The 21809-nt window shown below is 63.3% G+C and overlaps 3 protein-coding genes across 10 annotated transcripts in view; 2 read left to right on the forward strand and 1 right to left on the reverse strand.

The window, feature by feature from the left end:
- Positions 1 to 12050, forward strand: part of SH3GL1 (SH3 domain containing GRB2 like 1, endophilin A2) — a 30677-nt gene extending 18627 nt beyond the window's left edge. The window contains exons 2-10 of one of the 3 annotated variants that reach the window (XM_066983688.1): positions 1051 to 1119; positions 1231 to 1303; positions 2057 to 2200; positions 4092 to 4225; positions 5503 to 5661; positions 6235 to 6338; positions 7556 to 7680; positions 8139 to 8195; positions 9816 to 12050. In XM_066983688.1, the coding sequence (XP_066839789.1) occupies positions 1051 to 1119; positions 1231 to 1303; positions 2057 to 2200; positions 4092 to 4225; positions 5503 to 5661; positions 6235 to 6338; positions 7556 to 7680; positions 8139 to 8195; positions 9816 to 10012 (1062 nt within the window). In that variant the 3' untranslated portion in view covers positions 10013 to 12050. The remainder of the gene's footprint in view (positions 1 to 1050; positions 1120 to 1230; positions 1304 to 2056; positions 2201 to 4091; positions 4226 to 5502; positions 5662 to 6234; positions 6339 to 7555; positions 7681 to 8138; positions 8196 to 9815) is intronic. The other 2 variants (XM_048077766.2, XM_048077768.2) reach the window with 2 other exon arrangements.
- Positions 12051 to 12433: 383 nt separating this feature from the next.
- On the reverse strand, positions 12434 to 16436 carry MPND (MPN domain containing). Of its 6 annotated transcripts, XM_066983687.1 has the most exons (13): positions 16370 to 16436; positions 15094 to 15320; positions 14785 to 15015; positions 14529 to 14691; positions 14372 to 14456; positions 14126 to 14222; positions 13941 to 14013; positions 13788 to 13864; positions 13520 to 13688; positions 13378 to 13448; positions 13170 to 13259; positions 12836 to 12928; positions 12434 to 12659 (listed from the first exon to the last, which is right to left on the reverse strand). In XM_066983687.1, the coding sequence occupies exons 1-13, from the start codon at positions 16374 to 16376 to the stop codon at positions 12573 to 12575; spliced, it is 1470 nt and encodes a 489-aa protein (XP_066839788.1). In that variant the 5' UTR covers positions 16377 to 16436; the 3' UTR covers positions 12434 to 12572. The 6 variants fall into 6 exon arrangements, 4 of the variants coding, with proteins under 4 accessions (XP_066839788.1, XP_066839787.1, XP_066839786.1 ...); XM_066983686.1 differs by having other exon boundaries at positions 14372 to 14691; XM_066983685.1 differs by having other exon boundaries at positions 12836 to 12949; positions 14372 to 14691.
- A 331-nt stretch (positions 16437 to 16767) lies between these two features.
- STAP2 (signal transducing adaptor family member 2) lies at positions 16768 to 21704 on the forward strand. Its single transcript, XM_066983690.1, has 11 exons — positions 16768 to 17100; positions 17190 to 17261; positions 17909 to 18004; positions 18299 to 18355; positions 18467 to 18579; positions 19253 to 19393; positions 19492 to 19561; positions 20395 to 20491; positions 20840 to 21010; positions 21117 to 21209; positions 21469 to 21704. The coding sequence occupies exons 1-11, from the start codon at positions 17014 to 17016 to the stop codon at positions 21525 to 21527; spliced, it is 1056 nt and encodes a 351-aa protein (XP_066839791.1). The 5' UTR covers positions 16768 to 17013; the 3' UTR covers positions 21528 to 21704.
- The last annotated feature ends 105 nt before the right edge of the window (positions 21705 to 21809 follow it).

A 21809-nucleotide genomic window follows, 5' to 3' on the forward strand; every position in this document is an offset into this window, starting at 1 on the left:
AGTGCTTGGCAGTCAGCAGCTGTTTAGACCACTTTTGATGTCTGTGTAGGTAATTTGGTGTCCATGGACCAGTTTGGGGCAAGACAACACTTGTGGGTGTGTTGCAGGCTGGTTTGGCTCCTCCATTCAGCCCCAGGTGCTGCCACTGGCCGTGCCGCTTGGGAATGGGGCAGGGCAGGAAAAGTTCCTCTCCTCCTCCCCGTTTGGGCTGCACAGAAGGACGTTGGGTGGATTTAATAAGGTACTTTCAGCAAGTGTCTTTCAGCTCAGGCAGTTGAATGGTGAGGTTTAAGGAAAAGAAATCTTTTCTTAGGGTAAGCGATATTTTGAAGAAAGACGATAAGTGCTTCATACAGACTGACAGTCCGTAATGGCAGGGCTGCTTTGGGCTGACATCTCTTGTTCACTTGTTTTAGAACAGGCGTCAGAGACACCTTGATAAATATATTTGAAATTGTTGCTATAGCTTCTGTAGATCTCTTTATCCTCCACTTAAAAAAAAATGAAATACAGTGCCCTAGACCCTAAGCTCTTCCCATCTGGATTGCAAGGAGCTGTGGTTTAGGGCTTTGAAAGGTCTCTGCTCTTTCTAGACTTAGGTCTTATACTGGCTGCTGCGAGCAGAGTATGTTAATTCCCTGTTTACTTGCATTTCGCCTTGTGTGAAATTGAAGCCTGTCTCAAAATGGAGTTGAGAGACAATGCTGTTACTCGCTTTTTCCAGCAAGCGTTGGAGTTGGAGCCGTGTGTTGTGATTTAAGGAGCTTCATAGCTTCTGCTGGGTGAGGAATATCCTGCCTGTGTCTGAGGGCTGAGCCATGCTTTGGGAGGGTAGGAGATGTTTAAATTTTTAGTGGGGCTGTGTTAGCAAAGAGCCAAGTGTTATTACTGTGCTTCGGGCTGTTCCTGCCACCTCCTTTCTCTTGCAGATGCTGTCTGGACCACCCCTGTTCCCTTTCTGTCCCCAGGACTGGCTGCGTGAGGTATAAGCAGCGTTAGTGGACAGCCACTACCATGCCTGATTCTTCCTGCTGTGTTCTCTTTCTGCAGCTGGTCAGCGAGAAAGTTGGAGGGGCTGAAGGGACCAAACTTGACGATGACTTCAAGGAAATGGAAAAGGTGAGTAGGGAACAGGAGGAATCTCTAAAATCACACGTGTAAGTCCTCTGTGACCTTGCCAAAGCCCCAAGTTGATCTTCACTGCTGCTGGATTATCTTGTTTTGCTACAGAAAGTGGACCTGACCAGCAAGGCCGTTACAGAAGTACTGACCAGAACAATAGAGTACCTCCAGCCAAACCCAGGTGAGTCCTCTCCTGTCCTCTTCCCTCTGTCCCCCAAGCTGCTCAGGGAATCAGGGAAAGAGGCAGAGGGTGAAGAGAGATATCAGAGAGAACCTTTTCGACCCTAAGATGTTAGTCACCAGCCCATTTTTGAGATCAGGCATGCTGCCTCCCTTTACCAGAGGTATGCTGGACTGTCCTGTCATATCCTGTGACCTCGCTAGCTGGCTGTGTTAATGAGGTCTTACTGTAGCTAACGGGTACTTTGTGGCTCAGGTTAAGATCAGGGTACCCCTCTTGCCCTGTGATGTGTTTCTGGACTGTAAGATGCTGCTGTTGCTGTCAAACAGTGAACAGAACAGACACATCTTTAGCCCTGGACTTAGAAAAACCCTGGAGGGAACCCGTTTTCTCTGGGGTGTGCAGAAAAAGTGGCGCATCTGGTCTGGGAAAGGTTGGCTGGCTTTGTAGCCATCACCTCTGGAGCCTGCTGTCCTGCATGTTTCCAGCCAGCTCATTCAGAGCATGCTCCAGAGACTATGGGAGAGCTGGGGAAACTCCTTTGGCCTTCACTGGTTAGTTGTAGGGAACTATTTTTGCTTGCTGTCTTGGAAAAGAAACCTCTCTTTTCATAGCAAGTGATATTTCTGGTAGATGAAGACAATAGGGCTTCTTGGCTTTAGGAGTAGCTTAAAAAAAAAAAGTTGGCGGTGGCCAGCAGCTGCTGGCAAGCCCAAGTAATTGCAAACACGGCTGTGGCTGTTTCTGTGCCAGCTTCCAGAGCCAAGCTAACCATGCTGAACACGATGTCGAAGATCCGCGGGCAGGTGAAGAACCCCGGCTACCCGCAGTCGGAAGGGCTGCTGGGGGAGAGCATGATCCGATACGGCAAGGAGCTGGGCGAGGACTCCAACTTCGGTGAGTGCCCCATGGGGCTGCTGCCTCTTGCAGCCTGTAGATGAGATGGCGAAGTCTGGTGCCAAATTTCCAAGCTGTTCCTCTGCAATTCCTGAAGGGCTCTGTGACCCTGTGCATCACTTAACAGCAAGTGCCTCGAGTCCAGACCGGCAGCGAGTGCCAGATCTATAGCAGGTTTAGAGCAAATGGATGGCAGTGGCTGCACCTCGTTCCTTAAGCCAAAACCAGGGGCAAAATCCACAGCTCGTGGCTGGTGTCCATTCTGTTAACAGCCTCCCCGTACGCTGGCCCGCCTTGAGGCCCTTAGAAGAGGCTTGAAAGCTTTCACCCAGGCAGGGAAGCGGTGATCCCAATGTGCTGGATCGCAATTCGTGGCATTGCGTGTAAAACCACCTCTTAGTACTTCTTTATTAAACACTGGGATAAGTTGGCATGTGGGGAAAACTCCCTCCGTGCTTCTAAACGGAGCACTGGTGACGTGGAAACCAGATTGAGCGAGATTAGGAGTTTTACTATGCAACAGAGCTCTGCTATGGGGAAGCTGTAGCCAAGAAATCTCCTCATGGGGTAATTTCTCATAACCATGAAACAAACCATGTGTGACTTGCAGGGAGGAGGGGGGTGAAGCCTTTCGAAGACATCAGCTGTAATTCACTGAAACGTCAGCCTGCACATGTGGCAGACCCAGTACAGCGCACAGCTGTCAGATCGCTTCCAGTGCAGGGAGGAGCCGCCTTGCCTCAGGAAAATTAAAAAGCTCTGGCCACTCTGTGGAAATGGTGAAGAAGTCTCGAGGGTATCTCTGGTCAGCTCAGAGCCCTGCACCTCTCTTGGCTTGCAGGAACCTGCATTATTGTAGAGCAAGGGGGAAGGAAGTTTTTAGAAGAGCACACCGAACCTGACTTCCTTTAATAGCCTCTCCTTACAGAAACACTTAACTTGATAAATTTGTGTTTTGACAGGTTATCTAGAGTTATCACAGTTGAAACGACTCTTTTTGCAAATACTCTGTGGAGTATTTTTTCCAGCTGGACAGTAGACCCGTGGTTTCACTCTACCCTCTATTTCGTTTGCATATTCTCCTGTGCTAATGTAGTGCTGAACTGGTCGGTTTGCCAAAGCTGCACAGGAATAATTTAATCTATAAATGGTTTCCACTGGAATAAAAAGCCAAGACTAAAAACGCTTTGCTGCGAGGCCGTCTGGCTTAGCTGTCATAGTGGCAGGAGCTTGAGAAAAGCATGAAGCTAAATGGGTTTCAATAAGCAATTCTGGGCTCTCTAGTTCAGAGAGGAGAGAAGGAACGATTGGCCCGGCAGAGGCTAGTGTCTAAAATGAATAAAAGGCTGCAGGTTTGCTGCCAACATCTGGGGAAACTTGAAAAGTTGGTCAGAGTGCTCTGGGCTTAAAACCACCAGAACAAAGGGATGGCCAGACTGAACCAGACCAAACGTGCTCTCCTCCTGCTGCCAGCAGTGGCCAGGGAGCAGAGCAAGGTTAAAGCGCTGCTTGGCAGATGAGTAGCTCCGTGATTCCCTGAGCTAACAAGGCCGCTTGAAAAAATATTTTTACCTTTTCCTTTCTCTGTGTAGTTGGTAGAGATTGTTCCTGTTTTGCAGAGGAAAGAAACGAGGCATGTTGGTGGAGTGTCGGCTGCGGAGTCGGCACCGCCATGCAATTGCCTGCGCTCACACCAGGCAGCTCCCTGTGCCCGGCTCGGGTGGATGCTCCAGATAGAAACGTGGGGGCGTTTGACATGTGACGGAGCTCGCACATGCTGGGTGTCTTGGCAGAATGGCTCTGCATGCAGCTGCCAGAGACTTGGGCTCTGTTTAACTGCCTGGCCTGTTCTCCCTCTCCCTTTCTCTTCCCTTCCTTTCCTCGCTCAAAGGCGATGCGCTTCTCGATGCCGGTGAATCCATGAAGCGACTGGCTGAAGTGAAGGACTCGCTGGACATTGAAGTCAAACAAAATTTTATTGATCCCCTCCAGAACCTGTGTGATAAAGACCTGAAAGAGATCCAGGTAAATGCCACGATGTTTTCTCTCCTCTTCATCTCTTCAGATCCTGGCCCCTTCTGGCTGGTAGTGCACGTCACCACTTGCTCCATCGCAGTGGGAAACAGGTGGATTTACACAGATACCAGTCCCGTTCCCCTGCACTTTGCACACTTTCTCTCTCCACATTCACTGGTATTTCCTCCCCTGCTCAGTGCACTCAGCGCCACTGCTGCTGCTCCCGAGCAGCTCCTAAAGCTTGGATGTAGGTGTAAATGTTCCTTCATTTACTGTGCTTTATGGAGGATGCTTTGGGAGGATGTCCCAGGCGTTCTGGGCTTCTTGCATTTGGTTCTTTGTGCTGTGAGGTCCCAGTCCTGTTATATTCAGGGCTGGCTGGCATTAAACTGCAGCATTTACAGCTGTTGGCTCTATTCTGTTAACGTCCTGGATCCTACAGCGTAATTTTCAAGCCGTGAGTAAGCTTCCCTCTAGGCCTCTGAGGACGCGTTTCAAGAAGGCCCTTTGGTGTCTCACTGGGGAGACGTGGAGCCTGGTAGCTCCCTTGTGCTACCACAGAGACAAGTCTGTGCAAACCATGGCCAGGCTTTGTAATAGGATCCACTCAGACCTATAATTCACAAGGCAGCTCTCTTGAGTGAATTTTTGCTTACAGTGGTGTCTCAGATAAAATAACTGCCAACTAGTCTTTCAGTACTTATCTTCTGGGCACTCCAGCTCTGCAGGCTGCCACAGAGCTAATTTAAACAGTTCTGGCCCTACGCAGTCACTGGATGCAATGCCCAGAACCTGCCTCCCAGTTCCTGATCTCCAGAGATCTCTGTCACCCATGGGGATCTGAAAGTAATGGGCCAACTCTCTTCATCTCCCTGAAAACCTTGCATGGAGAACAGATCTGGGCTACTCACTGCTGTGCTTTCCTCCAGCTCCCAACAAGAAGGAGTTGAAATCGTATTTTTGTACCAATTTATTGAGGGCTGCTTCTTAGTAAAAAGTCCCCACACCCACAGCAGTAATCCTTTGCCAAACCGAGTTCAAACGATCTGCTCCTCCCTGTCATCTCACAGCAGCCCTGACCTGCAGCTCTCCACCGTGTGCTGGAGCCTCGCGGGAGTCTGAGCATAGGTTGGAGCCACGGAAGCGTGTGCTCTGAGATCAGGTTTCTGAAATGAAAGAGCTGGGCCTGTAACCAGAGCTGCCCGTCCCAGCAGGAAAACTTGGTGGCTCGCAGTCTCTGGATCTTCCTTCTCTTTTTTTACCGTTCATAACCATCCCTTCCCCAGCACCATCTCAAGAAGCTGGAAGGCAGACGCTTGGACTTTGACTACAAGAAGAAACGACAGGGAAAAATCCCTGATGAGGAACTCCGACAGGCCATGGAGAAATTTGAGGAGTCCAAGGAAGTGGCAGAGACCAGCATGCACAACCTCCTAGAAACCGATGTGAGTGCGTGGAGAGGGTGTGGGCTCCCTGCTGCCCCCAGGGCTGAGCGCTGAGGGGGAGTTGCATGTTTCCAAAGGCACGAGGGTGGGATGTCTCGAGGAACAGAAGAGTTAAAGATGCTGACTTCCACTCTCCTTTTCGCACGTGGGTTTTGCCCCCTGATAACCCAGACCTGGGTGCCCAGCGTGTGGCGTGGCAGGCCCCTTACCCTTTCTCCAGCCCCCCTCTTCCTGAGCCAGCTTTGGCTGGAGGAGAGGCTGTGGTGTGAACCAAAGGGGTCTCTTCTCATTCGTGTGTGCCGGTGGGAATAAGTTTGGCCAGGTCACACAGCTCGCTCAGGAAGGATTTGACCACCTAGGGAAGCCCAGAGGGCGCTGGCAGTGGCCTCTGTTCTGCTGAGTCTCAGCCTCGACCTGACCTCCGTTATCTGAAACCCCAAACCTCGTCCTCATCTCCTCGGGGAAGGGGCCCCTTGTGCGCATTTCCCAGTATGTTCTCAGTCCCCACGTGCAGCGGGAGTCCCCTGCCAGCGGGGGGGAGCCATTCACCCTGCCTTGGTGTGGTTCTCACAGATCGAGCAGGTGAGCCAGCTCTCAGCCCTGGTGGATGCCCAGCTGGACTACCACAGGCAGGCAGTGCAGATCCTGGACGAGCTTGCAGAAAAACTCAAACGCAGGTGAGTCCTGGGGGCCGAAGGCACTCTGTTTTCAGAGCCATAAGCTGTCCCTGTCACACTTGTCTGTAAACACCCGACTTCTCCTCTAAATCTAACCCCAGGATTTTAAAGCCACTCCTTGAAATCACTATGGCTTTGATCCAGACCTCCTTCAGATCAATTCTAAAATACGAAACAACACGTCCATGCCCGCTCCACGGGCAACTGGTCCCTGCTGGTTTGAGCTGTGCCTGAATTGGGGTGTGCTGCTCCCTGGGAGGTTGGTGTTGGATTTGGCAGGGAAAGGGGGACATGCAGGGTGAAATCCCCTTCGTGCCAGCACCCACAGCTCCTTGCACTGCGGGTGTTGAGTGCGGGGGTGTCCCCCAGGAAGCCCCTTTTGGCCAGATCCAGGATGAAATGACCGTGCTGTTGGAAGAGCTGGATTGAATGGCACGGCCTGGACACGCCTGTCAGCCCGTGTCACCTGGAACTTCCCAGCTCAGTGTCCTGGTGCCGTTAGCTTCAGCTGTGCTTAAGGAGCAGGAGCAGCTGCTTAGCGTGGCTGCCGTGGCTTGCGCAGCCTCACCTGAGCAAGCGTTTCCCCAAATCCTGCCCAGGGAAGGAGAGCTGCCTTCGCTGCATCCAGGGCTCCCCTCCCGAGCCAGGGCCGCGCTTCCCTCGGGCTGACGCAGGGCGGGCCGCACGCAGCCAGGGCAGCGCCTCCGCTTCCCGGGGTGCTGTAGCGATGCTGCTCTGCTTCTGTCAGAAGAAGCTGCTGAATGGAGGCTGTGTCTGCTTTGAATCAAGAAAAGCTGGGAGCAGCCTGTCGGCGTGAGCTTGCAAACTGCAGCACGAGTGTCCTCTGCTGGCCTGCAGGCAACGGGTGCCTGAGACGCCTCGGCAGCGAGGCCTGGGGCACGCTGCTCTCTCTAAGGGCAAAGTCCCAAATCCTGGGCTAGATCCTGCTCCAGAAGGCGCCAGCACAGAGGGAAGCACAGATTCTTGTCTACAAACGAACCTGCTCCCCTGCGCAGCCACGTCGCTCAGCTCCCTGCCTGTAATCCCTGTGGCACGTAATGCAGCGTGCAGAATGGAGGCAGCTGAGGCTCGTCTCTGGGGGGCTGCGAGGTGCAGGTGGTGGGTGCCTTGCCCAGCAGGAGCTGCCGGGGACACGGGTTGACCTCGTCATGCTCATTTTCGCTTCAGTTTATCCACATTTCTTCTCCTTCTTCCAGAATGAGGGAGGCCTCCTCGCGTCCCAGGCGGGAATACAAACCCAAGCCCAGGGAGACTTATGACTTCGGAGAGACTGACCAGTCCAACGGGGGCTTCTCTTGCAATCCTACCCCCAAAGTCTCAGGTAAAGTTGTCCCGTGTATGTGCACACAGCAGCTCCTGGGGACGGAGGGGAGCTTCCCGGCCTGGAAATGATGTCTGTGGTGTGCTGGATGTGCCTGTGTGGGCTGGTGGCTCTGAGAATGTCAGAAATGCCTCTAGACCTGGGCTGTTTTCTCTCGGGGCCCAGCAGCCTTCGTTATATTGGCTTTGGGGAAGGCCCAGCAGGGCCTCTGGCCTGGGTTCACTGGCGGATAGTGCCCAGTCAGAGCCAGCAACGGCAGACAGGAAAAATTAAACGTCTTCCGCTTCCCTCCCCATCTCCCATCACGCTGCATTTGTCCCTCCCCGGTCCTGGTGAGGCAAGCGGGTTCTAACAGCATGCAGGATGCCCCGTTTCTCCTAACAGAACCTCCCTTTGGGCCCTGCCTTTCCCTTTCTCCAGTTCACGTTGTTTTAAGCATGTCTCTTTTTGTTTGGAAGCAGCTTCCTCCTCTTTCCGATCCGACAAGCCGTCCCGGGCCTCCGTCAGGAGTATCCGTGAGTTTCCTCCCTCCGCACTGCACTGCATGATGTGTGACCATCTCTCCCCATCCCTCCTCACTCCTCCTTCCTTGGCGCTGCTGCTTGGAGTCGCTCCTACCTCTGTGCTGAGTTAAACCTCGCCTCTACCGAGGCCCACATTAACCCAGCCACGCTGTCTTGATATTTGCCACCCCAAAGCTTGGGCCTTTGCTCACCCGGAGGAGTTGTAGCAGCGATCACCATGCAGGCATGCCCTGCCTGAGATCCCAAAGATCAGCAGCTCTTCCAGGAGGTATCACACGTCTTGTTCCTGTCACAAGTGACCCGGCCTCGATCTGTGCCTCTCCTGCTCCTTGTACCCGCTGCCCCCTTCCCCGCAGCTGGAGGCTGAGCGGGCAGGGTTTGGGTACACGGTGTGGCTTTTGTGGCGTGTGAGGTCCCAGGCAGGACCTCAGGTGGGTCTGTGGGGTGAGGCAAGGCCCCAAGCAGGCTCCGCAGGTCACCGTTCCCCCTAAGGGGCTCAGGGGCTTTCGCTGGGGTATGGAGACCAGGCTGGATCTGGGGCTCAGGGGCATCAGAGCGGGGAAAGCGAGGGGCTCGTGGTGGCGCAGGACGTCTCGAGGAGCCTGGTGCAGGGGGAGCGCTGTGGTTGTGGGGCCAGCCTGGTATTTTGGGAAGTTACCTCAGAAGTGAACCTGCTTGGCTGCTGCTTTTGGTGTTTTCTGAGTTCTCTGATGCCGGATCCTTCCTTGCTGTGGGTGTTAGCAGAGCAGAGCTGGCCTTCGGTGCTGTTCCCCCTGCCCTGTCTGGAAGGGCTCTAGCACGGAGCCGTGCCTGGCTCTGGAGCAACAGGGAAGGGAATTGGGGCCCTGAAGACCACAGTGGTCTGCATTAGCTCAGCCTGTTCCCCGTAGGATCCCTACAAATGCAAAGTTCAGTGCCTGCCCGCCCCCAAACTTCACTTTGGTGCATAAACAGAGCAGGCAGCAGCTTTCCCTGCTACGAAACGCCCCTAATCCCAATCACAGGTGCAGTCAGGCCTGCTGCTGGAATCACGGAGCTGAGATGTGTGAAAGAGACTTTGGTTCTGTGCCCTCCCCCGGCCACGGACGTGTCTGGGCCCTCACCAGTGCCCCTGTGCTGCCGACGGTGGGAGTTCAAAGCCCTGTGGCAGACTCCTGGGGGGGCCTCTCCCTCCCACTGCCCCCGGCCTTGGGGAGACCCTCAGAAAGCCAAGAGCTGGCTGGGACCCCTGAGCCCATCCTCCTTCACCCCTGTGCTGATGTCTAAGCCCCTCGTCGGCTGATGACACCCTACAAGCAGCTTCTCTGACCCCTGGAGGAAGGACGGGGCTCCTGCCAGCACCGCGGTGGCAGGGCGGTGCTGTGATTTAGGTTGGGCTCCACTTTTCTCCCCTTGGAGTGGGGGAACTCGGAGCTAAAACCCATCAAGGAGTCTGAACCGAGCGTTACCATCCTGGGCGCAGAGCTAGGGGACAGCTTCCCCCCGGGCAGGGCAGAGCCCCGGCACTCGCTTTAGGAAACCAGGGCTGTGCCGGTCCTGGCTCCAGCGGTGCCGGGGGGCCGAGCGCGGGGCCGGCCGCCGCTGAGCCTTGCCCATGCGCTCTCCCCGCAGCTCACCTGGACCAGCCGTGCTGCAAGGCGCTCTACGACTTCGAACCCGAGAACGACGGCGAGCTGGGCTTCAAGGAGGGCGACATCATCACCCTCACCAACCAGATCGACGAGAACTGGTACGAGGGCATGATCAACGGCCAGTCGGGCTTCTTCCCGCTCAACTACGTGGAAGTGCTGGTTCCGCTACCTCAGTGAGACGGCATCTCTCCCCCACCCCGGCCCCGCTCCGCTCGCGCCCTCTCCGCGGCGCGGGGCCGAGCCTGCATTCCACGTCTGTCCCGACACCAGCCCCTCTCCGGCGGGGCGGGGGAGAAGACGCGGCCGTTAGCTCTTCGTCGTTAGCTCTTCCTCGTCTCGCGGCGAGTTTGCCACCAGGGAACAAGCCAGAAGGGTCGGATGGCCCCCACCCCGGAGAATTTGGTTGGTGTTTTGTTGTTTTTTTTTTTTTTTGGTTTTTTTTTTGGTCCTTCTGGTGCTTGAACTTAGGTACTTTATGAGCCCCGCCAGGTTCCTCGCGGTCTGTACATTTAAGCTGGGTCGCAGGCCTCTCCTTGTCCAGTTTTTGTCTTTGCTTTGGTCAAGTGTCCGTACAAACCAGGGCAGCCGTGCCGGAGAGCTGGGGCGCGCGTCCTTCACGCTGAGCACCAGCGCAGGGAGACACGGCCCGGGGCTGGGCAAGCGGTGTTGGGGGCAAAGCAGGCCTGAGCCTCGTGGAGGGGCAAGAGCTTTGCCCCCCTCCCGCCCCGGCGCAGGCAGCTGCTGCCGAACACTACCCCTCTCCCTGCGGACACGCGGCCGCCCTCGCAGCCCTGACACCGCTGCAGCCCCGCGCCCTCTGCACCGCTGCAGGAGCGGATCCGCGGCTCAGCGGAGGCAGCGCAGGGCAGAGCAACACTACAGCACAGGTCCAACACTAAACCGGCCGTGGCGGTGCTGAGCCCTGCCTGGCGCTGAGCCCTGCCCGGGCGTTAGCCCTCTGCCCTCTCCCCAGCAGAGCCCGATCCCGAAGGTGGTGGCTGCCCCCTTCTGCCCCAGAAGGGTTTGAGGCTGGGTCGCTTCCGAGCTTTGGGCCTTTCCTACTGCAAGCTCCGCTTGCAGAGCTGGGGGGCAAATCAGGGGGCAGGGGGCTGCCCATGGCAGGGCAGAGCAGCTCCCGGCGTGGTCCCGTGCGAGAGCCTCTCGCCCCGCGGCTCTGTTTGTTCTCCCCACGCCCCAAGCAGCCGTCAGCACCCCGAGAGGCTGAGCTGCAGGCTCCTCGCTGCTGCCCGGGGCTGCTCGGCTCGAGTAAAGCTGATCCCCACGTGCCTTCCTGCTGCCCCCTGCCCCTCACCAGCTGTGGTCCGGGCTCTGTCACCTCTGGCTTCTGCTGCCTGCCGACAGGTTCAGAGAACAGCCCCCGGGGGGTCTCTGCGCCCCTTGGGCCCCAGCCTCCATCCCCTGTTCCTGTCCTGGTGTCAGGATGGGGCCCCTGGCCACCCTCAGCACCCCAGGGGAGAGGGGGCAGCGCCGCCTCCTGCACCTGCAGCCCTCCCCCCTCGCTTCCTTGCTTTTCCAGCATTGATAGAAAAATGGTTTCCTCCCCTTCGCGGGGACCTGGCACCTCTGCTGCAGGGCTTGGCAGGGCTTGGGCCCCTCTCTCCTCGAGCAGCATCCCCTCCCTTCCCGGCTGGCAGCCGAGCCGTCGCTCCCTGCCAGCGCCGTGTCCCTGTCCCCGCCGCTCCCGGCTCCTGTTACATTTACACGGAACCTTTTTAAATGTTTTTAACCGCGCATGTCGATGTACGTCTGCTCCCCCGCCGCGCCGCGCTCCAAGCAGGCTGAACCCCAGGCAGGAGCTGCCCCTTGTCTGGCACCAGCGCCTGGTGCAGGACGCGGGGGCACGGGGGGCTCCCCGCCTGGTCCCAGCAGGGCAGGGAGCCCACGGGACTGGTGTCCCCAGGGCCCTCGTGTCCCCTGGGCCCTCGTGTCCCCAGGGCCCTCGTGTCCTCAGGACCCTCACTTTTGTCCCCACCCTGCTGGGGCCCAGGGTCGCAGCCCGGGAGCGCTGGCTCCCGCTCAGGTGGATTGCGATGAGCCTGTCAGCTGGGAAAACTCGCTAAGACCTTTTTTTTTTTTTTTTTTTTGTAATGGTTTCTCCTGGTTTTTAGGGGAGAAAAAAAAAAAAAAAAAAAAAGACCCACAAATCTCAACTTGTATCTCTGAATAAAAGTATTAAATGTTTTCTTCTTTCTAACGGCCGCGTCCTCTCTGTGCGCACGAGGCTGGCTCCCTCCCCACGGCCCAGCGGCGGCCGCGACGGGACCGCTGTGCTCCGGGGGCCACGGGGGGCTGGGGGAGCAGCCCTGGGACTGCATCTCCATGCCCCGGCCCCTGGAATTGAGCACCCTGATGGCACCCGGAGCCTGCAAAGCCACCAGCACCACCCCTTGACGCTCGGCAGGATGCCCTCAGCCCGGCGGAGCCGCACGCCTGCCCCGTCTCAGGAACTGCTCTTTAATCAACTACCACTTCCACAAACAACGTGCAGGCGAGACTCCCACCACCACCGGCACCCTCCCCGCCACCGCCGGGCCCGGCCGCCCCACTCCCCAGGGGGCTGCTCCGGGGCACGGCAGGGGCTCAGCACCCCTCTGCTGGGTGCCTGGAGGCAGCGGGCGACGCGGCGGCCCCGCGGCGCTGCCCTGCGCCTGGAGCCCTTTGCCGAGGGCGGCTCTGGCTGCAGGGAAGGTCTGAGCCGGACGGGGCTCCCGGCTCCTCAGCCGCTGAGCTTCAGGAGGCTGTAGATCTGCTCCAGGACGTGGGCGAAGCTCTGGTCTTTGGGGGTGCGGGAGGCCAGGGAGCCCTGGGGAGGAATAACGCCCAGTTTTACTGCATTCGCCCAAGCCCCTCCGTTTCCCGTACTTTGCCCGGCACCAGGGCGAAAAATCAAAATAAACACCAGGGAGGAGCAGGGCGGGTGGAGACCACAGCAATTAATTCCTTTCCCGCCCAGCTCAGGGCAGGGCCCCGTGTTCTCACCTTCAGTTTGTCCAGGTAGGTCTGGTCCTGACTCCACAGCTCCTGGAACTTCACCAGGTCGGGGGCGCCCTTGTAAAACTCCACCAGCAGCGTCTGGGGCAGGGGAGAGAGGGGCTGCAGGGGACCCTCAGCCCCCTGCCCTGTGGGACCAGCACCCCAGCAGCACAGCGGGGATGGAGAGTGGGGATTGTCACCGTCAGGGGGCTGACAGCGGGACGGGGACGGGTGGCGGGGGCCCAGCCCAGCTCCAAGGGGGTTGGAAAGCCGTCCTGGTGGGCGCAGGTGGGAGTTCTGGGGGGAGGTGGTGAGGATCCGACCCCTGCCCCGCACTCACCATCTCCTGCAGGACGTCGTTGGTGAGGAAGCCGTCCTGGATGTAGGCCACCTCCACCTCCATGGGGATGCCGTAGTCATTGGGACGTTGCTGGAGGACGGGAGAGCGGCGTCACCCCACCCAGCACAGCACCGGGACCCCCCACCCCCGTGTCCCCCCCCGAGCTGCACCGCTGCCGCCGTGCCCCGCGGGGCCTGGGGCTGCTCACCTCCGGGGGCGGCATCACCCAGAAGGGCGCAATTTTGGACTCCACGCCGGGGTTGCCGTGATAGTACGGCCCTGGGAGGAGAGACGGGGCTGATATAGGGGAGGGGGGGCCACGGCTCGGGTCGGGGGGGCCGCGTGCTTACCGCAGATGAGGGCCAGGCAGGGCTGGAAGCCGTTGCCGCTGCCCTGCAGCTTGAGCTGGTAGTCCATCTGCGCGTCGATGTCGTGCAGGGAGGGCAGCGCGGGGCCGAAGGGGTGGCTGTGGTACCAGCCCACCAGCGACAGCCCCCGCAGGAACAGGCTCTGGCAGATCTGGGGGGGGGGGGTGGGGAAACGCCGACACCGTTGGCTGCCCGAGACCCCCCGGCACCCTCCAGGGTACCCACAGGAGAGGGGGGGGGACCCTTTTACCTCCTCCTCCACAGCGCCCGCAGCCTCGGCGTCGCCCAAGCGGCTCCGGCAGGGGAAGGCTCGCAGCACCGTCAGCACTGCGGGGAGGCGCAGGGTGGGTGGCTCTGCCCTGGGCTGGGGGCCACCCGCCCGCCCGCCCGCCCCGGCGCCTACGCTGCGTGTTGGTGTCCCACCGGCCCCCCAGGTACCCCACCACTTCGCTCCGCGTCAGGTGGCTGTGGAAATCCTAAAGGGAAAGCCAAAGTCAGCAGCACGAGAGGCGTCCCAAGCCGGCACGGATCGCGCTCGTGTCCCCCCGTCCCTCCCCACCCGCGGGACCCCGCAGGGAGGGGACGCACCAGGAGCAGGAGGACGTTGCTGGAAATGGCCACGTTGAAGGGCTGGAACTTGTTGATGGCGGCGAAGGGCGTCACTTCCACCAGGGTCTGGGGGTTCCTGGAAGAGCCGCAGCCCCTGGTGCCACGGGCACCCCGTGGCCCCCAGCCCTCCCCGCCGCCCCAGCGGCTCCCACGGGGCCGGTGGCCGTGTGGGGACACAGCTGGGGCCACCCACGGGGCTCAGGCCCCGGCCCCGTCGCGCCCTACCTGGCCGTGTCACGGGTGCCCAGGGTGCAGTAGCGGACGGGCACCCGGGGTTTGTTCTCCGGCCTTTTCCCCGGGGGGCCATGGTCTGCAACACAGAGCGCCCCGTCACCGCGGCCGGGGGGCTTGGCCCCCCCTTGGGGACCCTGCCCTTCCTCACCCGTCCCTGCCTGCTCCGCCAGGCTCCGGCACTGCTGCTTCTTGCTCCTCTCCTCCGGTCTCTTGGCGGCAGCCGGCTCCGGCGCGGGCGCCCGGCCTTCCCTCGCCGCCTCCTCCTCCTCCTCCTCTGGCAGCTCGTCCTCCTCGCCCTCGCTGGCCAAGCTCTGCGGGGTTCGGGGAGCAAAGCGTCGCCCAGCACCCCGCGGGGACGCCGCCGGGGCACCCGGGGGCTGGGATTTAGGATCACCCCGACCCACCTCCTCGGCGGCGGGCGTGTTGGGCTGGTGCTTGCGCAGCCAGGCGGCTTTGTACTGGTCCAGCTTCTGGCCCTTGTAGCGCACGGAGGCCCAGCCGCAGCCCGACTTCTTGGCGGGGTTCACCAGGCGCTTGCAGTGGGTGGCCCAGGCGCTGGGCGAGTTGAAGACCTGGCCCGTCTCCTGCCACGTGATGGTGCCGTCCGCACCCAGGTCCCCCACGAACTTCTTGCCCTGGGGAGCAAGGGGTGAGTGGCGGGGCCCCGTCCCCATCCCCGTCCCCATCCCTGTCCCCATCCCGGCCAGGCTCACCAGGTAGTAGATGGAGAGGACGCCGCGGGCCGGCTCCAGGAGCCCGTCGCGGAGCAGCACGCGCAGGGTGATGCCGCGGCGTGTGAGCACGGCCCCCCGGGAGCCCCCCGCTGCCTTCGCCCCGCTCTCGGGCTCCGGCTCGGCCTCGGCCTCGTCCAGCCCCGGCTCCAGCTCGTCCTCGTCCTCCTCCAGGCACTCATCTGCGCCAGGGGAGGCGGCCGCCAGCGCTGCGGGACAACCGCGTGGGGTCCCCTCCAGGAACCCACTGGGGGGGGGGGGGGGGGCAGCACCCTTGGGTCCCCCCCCTTGGTGTCCGTGGATGGGAAAACAGGGAGCGGGGGGACGGTGACACGCACGGGGCCTTGTCACAGCCTCACAGGCAGACCCGGGGGCCACAGAAATGGGGGCGCCACCAGGCAGGGACACGGGGAGAGGGGACATGGGGGGACATGGGGACTTGGGGATGGGGGCGAGGGGACGAGGGAGAGGAGGATGCGGGGGGGGTGACGGCAGGGACATGGGGGCAGCGGGGACATGGAGGCTGCGGGGACGTGGGGTGTGGGAACATGGGGACCGTGCGGACATGGGGTCCGTGGGGACGTGGGGGGCGTGGGGACCGTGGGGACATGGGGCTACAGGGACATGGGGTCCGTGGGGGCTGTGGGGACATGGGGGCTACAGGGACATGGGGTCCGTGGGGACTGGGGGGACATGGGGACTACAGGGACATGGGGACAGTGGGGACATGGGGTCTGCGGGGACATGGGGACAGTGGGGACATGGGGGCTGCGGGGACGTGGGGTCCATAGGGACATGAGGACCATGAGGACATGGGGGCTGCAAGGACTTGGGGTCTGTAGGGGACACGGGGCGTGGGGACACGGGGACCATGGGGACACGGGGTCCGTGGGGACATGGGGGCTACAGGGACATGGGGTCCATGGGGGCCGTGAGGACATGGGGGCTGCAAGGACTTGGGGGCTGTGGGGACACGGGCCGTGGGGACACGGGGGCCGTGGGGACACGGGGACCGCGGGGTCCGTGGGGACCCGTCTCGGCGCCCCCCCAGCGCCCACGGCGGACGGGAGGGGTTGGGGGGGGGTCGCACCGCGTGGACGCGCACGGCGGGGGGGGGCTGCGCCGCGCGCGCAGGTGCAGGCGTGCGCGTGCCCGGTGCCCGCCAGGTGCGCGCCCCCCGCGCTCCCCGGGGCCGGTGGGTGGGAGGGGGGAGATTCGGGGGGGGGGGGGGGGGGGGGGGGGGGTCGCGGCCCGGTACCTGCCATGCTCCGCGCTCCGTCCTCCCCCCGGCGCCACGTGATGGGGCGGCCCCGCCCCCGGTGCGGGAACGGCGGGGGGGGGGCACCGGGGGAGCACCGGCTGGGGGGGGGGGGGGGCACCGGGAGAGGGGGGGGGCACCGGGGGAGCGGGGGGCACCGGGAGAGCCCCGGCTGCGGGGGGGGGGGGGAGCACCGGCTGAGGGGCGGGGGGGGGGACAGGGGGAGCACCGGCTGAGGGGGGGCACCGAGGGAGGACCGGCGGGGGGGGGGGGAGGCAGCGGAGGAGCAGTGGCTGCGGGGGGGGGGGACACCGAGGGAGCCCCGGCTACGGGGAGGGGGGCACCGGGGGAGCACCGGCTGCGAGGGGGGGGACACACCGGGGGAGCCCTGGCTGAGGTGGGGGGGGGGCACCGGGGGAGCACCGGCTGCACGGGAGGGGTGGCACCGGGAAACCCGGCGTCCACGGCCCGGTCCCGGTCCCGGTCCCGCAGTCACGTACCCACGGACACCCGGGCACACGGCCCCCCCCCCCCCCCCGCCGTGCCCTTCGCCCCGTGTCCGGGAAGCGGGGGCGGGCCCCGAGCCCGCTCCCTGAATAAGGCCCGGCCCTGCCCCGGCCCGGTGGCACCGGCGGCTCCCGGGGATGGCGGTGCCGGTTCCCCCCCCTCAGCCGGCCGGGGCCCGGCACTGCTACGAGGGCTTCGTGCAGAAGCGGGGGCCGCGGGACACGGTGGGGCTGGCACCTCCTCAGAGCCCCCCCCACCCCCCCCCGGTACCGGCCCCCCCCCCCGGTGCTGAGGGGTCCCCTCCGTCCCCCAGGGTTACCGGCGGGTCTGGGCCGGGCTGCGGGGGCCGCTGATCGCCTTCTACGCGGTGCCCAGGGACCGCCAGGTACGGGCAGGACCCCCGGGGGGGGGGCCATGGGGATCCCACCCCCCCCCCCAGTGGGACCCCAGCTGGGACCCCTGGGTGGGCACAGCCAGGCTGGGAGCTGGGGGGCGGGGGGGGCACAGCAGCTTGGGACCCCCGACGGGGCACCCCCGGGCTGGGAGAAAAGGGGTTGGGAGCCCAGGGGGTGTGTTTTGGGGGGGGGGGCACCCCCGGGCTGGGACCCGCAGTAGGACCTTTGGGTGGGAGCAGGTGGGTGCCCTAGGGTGGGACCTCTGTGCTCCCCCCTCGCAAAGGGTGGGACCCCTGGGACCACCCAGGACTGGGACCTCTCCTTTGGGACCCCTGAGCTCCCCGAGGTGGACACGGAGCCGGGACCCCCCAGGATTGGGACCCCCCAGGATTGGGACCCCCCAGGATTGGGACCCCCCAGGATTGGGACCCCCAAGGTGGCACCACTGGGCTGGGACCCCCCCATTCTGTGTCCCCCAGACTGGGACCTTTTTGGGGGGGTGTGGGGTGGGGTTCCCCCCCCCCGCTAGGCCCCTCCCCGTGGGGGTGAGGAGGGGGGGGGAGCCTGTTTTGGGGCAGGCTGAGGCCTGGCCCCCCCATGTCCGTGGTGGGGGGGCCCACGGCTTGGCTGCCCCCAGCCCCTGGAGGTGCTGGACCTGAGCGAGCTGGTGGCGGTGCGGGCCGAGGGGGGGGCGCTCGTCCTCCAGATGCGGGACCAGAATGTGATGCTGAAGGTGAGGAGCACCCCACGGGGCTCGGGGGGGGCACAAGTTGGGGGGGGGGGGGGCACTGGAGATGCTGGGGGGTTGGGGCTGGGGGTACCCAGGGTCCTTGGTGGGGTTTGGGGGGCAGGGGAGGGCATGGAAGGGAATTTGCAGATGCTGGGGGGGGGGGGACAGGGACAGGGTTTGGGGTCGCAGCGGGGTGTAGAGGCTTGGGGGGGGGGGGGGGCTAAGGGATGGAGTTAGGGGACGCAGAGGGGGGCAGGCTGCCCTCAACCCCCCCCACGCCCCCCCGGTCCCTCGCAGGCGGAGAGCGCGGAGGCGCAGGAGATGTGGCGGGGATTCATCCTGACCATGGCTGAGGTGGGTGCAGGTTCCCCGTGGTGGTGGCCCCGGGTTCCCGGTGACGGTGGTGGCCCCGGGTCCCCACGGTGGTGGCCCTGCCGTGCCCGGTGCGCTGCGTGCCCCCTGCAGATGAAGGTGCCCTCGGACCTGGTGCTGCTGCCCGGCCACAGGTTCCAGCTGCTGGAGGCCCTGCGCGAGGAGCAGGAGCGCCGCGCCGCCCCCAGGGAGCTGCTGGTCCCGTCGTGAGTTACGGGGCCGGGGGCCGGGGGGCGTCTCCGTGCTCACTGGGCTGCACTGGGGACAGTGGCCGGGCCTGGCTTCGGGGGGACAGAGCAGAGCTGGGGGTGACGCGACGTGGATCGGGGTGACGTGACGTTGCTTGGGGGTGACGCGACACGGCTCGGGGTGGCTCAGGGGGTGACGTGACGCAGCTTGGAGGGCCTGGCCTGGCTTGGGGTGACACAACACGGCTCAGGGTGACGTGACGTGGCTCGGGATGGCCCGACACAGCTTGGGGGTGACATGGCACGGCTTGGAGTGGCCTGGCCTGGCTCGGGGTGACACGACATGGCTCGGGGTGACACGACATGGCTCGGGGTGGTCCAGCACAGCTCAGGGTGACATGACACGGCTTGGAGGGCCTGGCCTGGCTTGGGGTGACATGACACATCTCGGGGTGACACGATGGCTTGGGGTGGCCCAGCATGGCTCAGGGTGACAGGACATGGCTTGGAGGGCCTGGCCTGGCTTGGGGTGACAGACCACGGCTTGGGCTGACATGACACGTCTCGGGGTGACACGGTGGCTTGGGGTGGCCCAGCATGGCTCAGGGTGACAGGACACGGCTCAAGGTGACAAAACACGGCTCAGGGTGACAGGACACGGCTCGGGGTGACACGTCCCGGTTGCCCTCAGGTTTCCCAGCTGCTTCTACAACGTGTCGCGGGGGGAGGCCGAGCAGCTGCTGGAGCGCAGCGCGGGCAGCGGGAACCTGGTGCTGCGCCCCGGCGGGCACGGCCACGGCGTCTCCGTCACCACGCGCCAGATGCTGAACAAGTGAGCGGGGCCCGGGGTCGGGGCTGGATGGCACCGGAGGGCAGCTCCTTGTCCGGGGGGGGGGATGTCCACTGATGCCACCCCCCCCCCCCGGGCAGCACGGTTCTGATCAGGCACTACAAGGTGATCGACCTGGGCCACGGTTACTACATCAGCGTGGACGTGCCGGTGAGTGACGTGGGGCAGAGCTGGGCCGGCCCCGGGGACAAAGGACCCCCCACACACCTGTGCCCCTGGGACAGGACCCGCAAGGGATGGGACCCCCCACACAACCCCAGGCTGGGGTTCAAGAGATTGGGACCCCCCAGCAGCCAGGACACTTTAAAGGGGCTCGGACCCCCCCAAAGGGACCCCCCAATTGGGAACCCCCCCCCAAGGGATTGGGACCCCCCAAGGGGCTGGGACACAAGGCATTGGGACCCCCAGCAGCTAGGACGCTTTGGTGCTGGGACCCGCAAGGGATTGGGACCCCCGAGGGGCTGAGACCCAAGGACTGGGACCCCCAAGGGGCTGGGACCCAAGGGATTTGGGACCCCCCAGGAGCTAGGACACTTGGGTGCTGGGACCACCCCAAAGGGCTGGGACCCAAGGGATTGGTACACCCAAGGGATTGGGACCCCCCAAGGGGCTGGGAGCCAAGAGATGGGACCCCCAAGGGGCTGGGACCCAAGGGATTTGGGACCCCCAGGAGCTAGAACACTTGGGTGCTGGGACCCCCACGGGGGTGGGACCTAGGGATTGGGACCCCCAAGTGACTGAGTCCCAGGGGATTGGGACCCCCAAGGGGCTGGGACTCAAGGGACCAGGTCCCCCAAGGGGCTGAGACCCCCCCCCCCCCCCCAGGGCCTGGCACCTCCTCAGGGCACGGTCCCCCATGTACTGGACCCCCCAGGGCTGGGACCCCCCCAGGGTCTGGGAGATGTGGGGCTACGGGCAGGGAAAGGGGGGGGACTGCGGGGGCACCCGTGGTGATCCCCACGTGCCCCCCCCCCCCCCCCCAGCACTACTGCTCCTCGCTGGCCGAGGTGGTGCAGTACTTCGTGGAGAAGAGCAAGGGCAGCCTGCGGCCCCTGCACTCGGAGTACAACCAGAAGCTGGGTGGGCATTCGGGGGGGGGGGGGTGCATGGGGGGGGGGGGTGTGTTAGGATTAGGATTGGGGGGGGGGGGGCGCTGGGGGCGGTTATGGGCCATGGGGGTGTGGGAGGTTGGCGGCGGAGGGGGTTTGAGGGGGTCTTTGGGGCAGCCAGGGGATTGCTGGGGAGTTGGGGTGATTGGGGGGGGGGGCAGGATGGTGTTTGTGGGGTCAGTAATGGGGGTATTGCAGGACTTGGGGTGGGGGTGGCAAGGTTTTTGGGGTGCTGCAGGCGGGCACTGGAGGGCTGGGTGGGTTGGGGAGGGGCACGAGGGCCACACAGGGGGTTTGCGACGGCCCCATCCCGCTCCAGAGTTTGTGGAAACGGACGGGGAGAACGGCGAGATGCTGCGGGGGGTGTCCGAGCCCCCACCCAGCGCCCCCGACCCCCAGTGCCCCCCCCCGACCCCACCCCCCAGGACCCAGGCACCCGGCCCCGAGCCCCGAGCCTCGCATCGCCCCGTGCTGCAGCCCCCCGAGCAGGGTGAGTCCGGGCAGGCGGGGGGAAACTGAGGCGGGGGGGGGGGGGGCAGAGCCCCCCGCCGGGGTGGGGGCACCCCCCTGCCAACCCCCCCCATCCTTTTTTGCAGGTGCCGGCACCCCCCCGCGATCAGGGCGCCGTCCTGTCCCCTGCCCCCGTGTCCGCCCCCGTGCCCGCCCCCGTGCCCGGCTGCCGTCCCAAGGTTATTGGGGGCGGGGGGGGGGGGGGCAGGTCCCACAGGGGACTGGGGGGGCTGGGGGGGGGTTGGGGGGGGCACCCAAACTCTGGGTCCTGTCCCTGTGGGGTAGGGGCTGGAGCAGAGCCGTGCTTTGGGGTTCAGGGGCCAGCAGCAGCTTGGGGGGGGTTGGGAAGGGGGGGGGCAGGTTCCCCCACCTCGCTGCCCCCCCCACCTCACTGTCCCCCCCCCACCTCACTGTCCCCCCCCCCCCCCCCTTTTGCAGACATCACGGAGGAGCTCCTGCAGAAGCTGAGGGTGCGACGAGCTTGCACGGACGGCTGATGGGTGGCAGCGGGGGGGGCGGGGGGGGGGGTCCGGCGCCACCCCCACCCCCCCAAGTCCTGCCTGGCCCTGGCCCCCCCCCTCTGGGCAGGGGGTGTGCCCGTGGGGGGGGGGGGGGGGGCAGAGGCTGGCACCTGTATCATGGCGGGGGGGGCACAGCCCCAGCAGCATCACAAATAAAATCATCCATCCCACCCCCCCCCCCCGGCTGCCCCTTCCTCATTCCCTGGTGCCCCCCCAAACCCCCCTTTCCCCCTGGGGGGGGGGGGGTGGCAGCAGGGC

The sequence above is a fragment of the Anser cygnoides genome, chromosome 27 (assembly GCF_040182565.1).
Source record: "Anser cygnoides isolate HZ-2024a breed goose chromosome 27, Taihu_goose_T2T_genome, whole genome shotgun sequence".
NCBI lineage: Eukaryota > Metazoa > Chordata > Aves > Anseriformes > Anatidae > Anser > Anser cygnoides.

What these genes read in the sequence shown, in the direction of transcription:
- MPND (XM_066983685.1), bottom strand. An exon ending in GTGGGACACCAACACGCAGC is followed by an intron (nt 13,865 to 13,940) that starts GTAGGCGCCGGG and finishes GCCTCCCCGCAG; the next exon opens with TGCTGACGGTGCTGCGAGCC. An exon ending in CTGCCTGGCCCTCATCTGCG is followed by an intron (nt 13,449 to 13,519) that starts GTAAGCACGCGG and finishes CTCTCCTCCCAG; the next exon opens with GGCCGTACTATCACGGCAAC.
- STAP2 (XM_066983690.1), top strand. Translation starts at nt 17,014, where the DNA reads ATGGCGGTGCCGGTTCCCCCCCCTCAGCCGGCCGGGGCCCGGCACTGC. An exon ending in AGGGAGCTGCTGGTCCCGTC is followed by an intron (nt 18,580 to 19,252) that starts GTGAGTTACGGG and finishes GGTTGCCCTCAG; the next exon opens with GTTTCCCAGCTGCTTCTACA. An exon ending in TGCCCGGCTGCCGTCCCAAG is followed by an intron (nt 21,210 to 21,468) that starts GTTATTGGGGGC and finishes CCCCTTTTGCAG; the next exon opens with ACATCACGGAGGAGCTCCTG.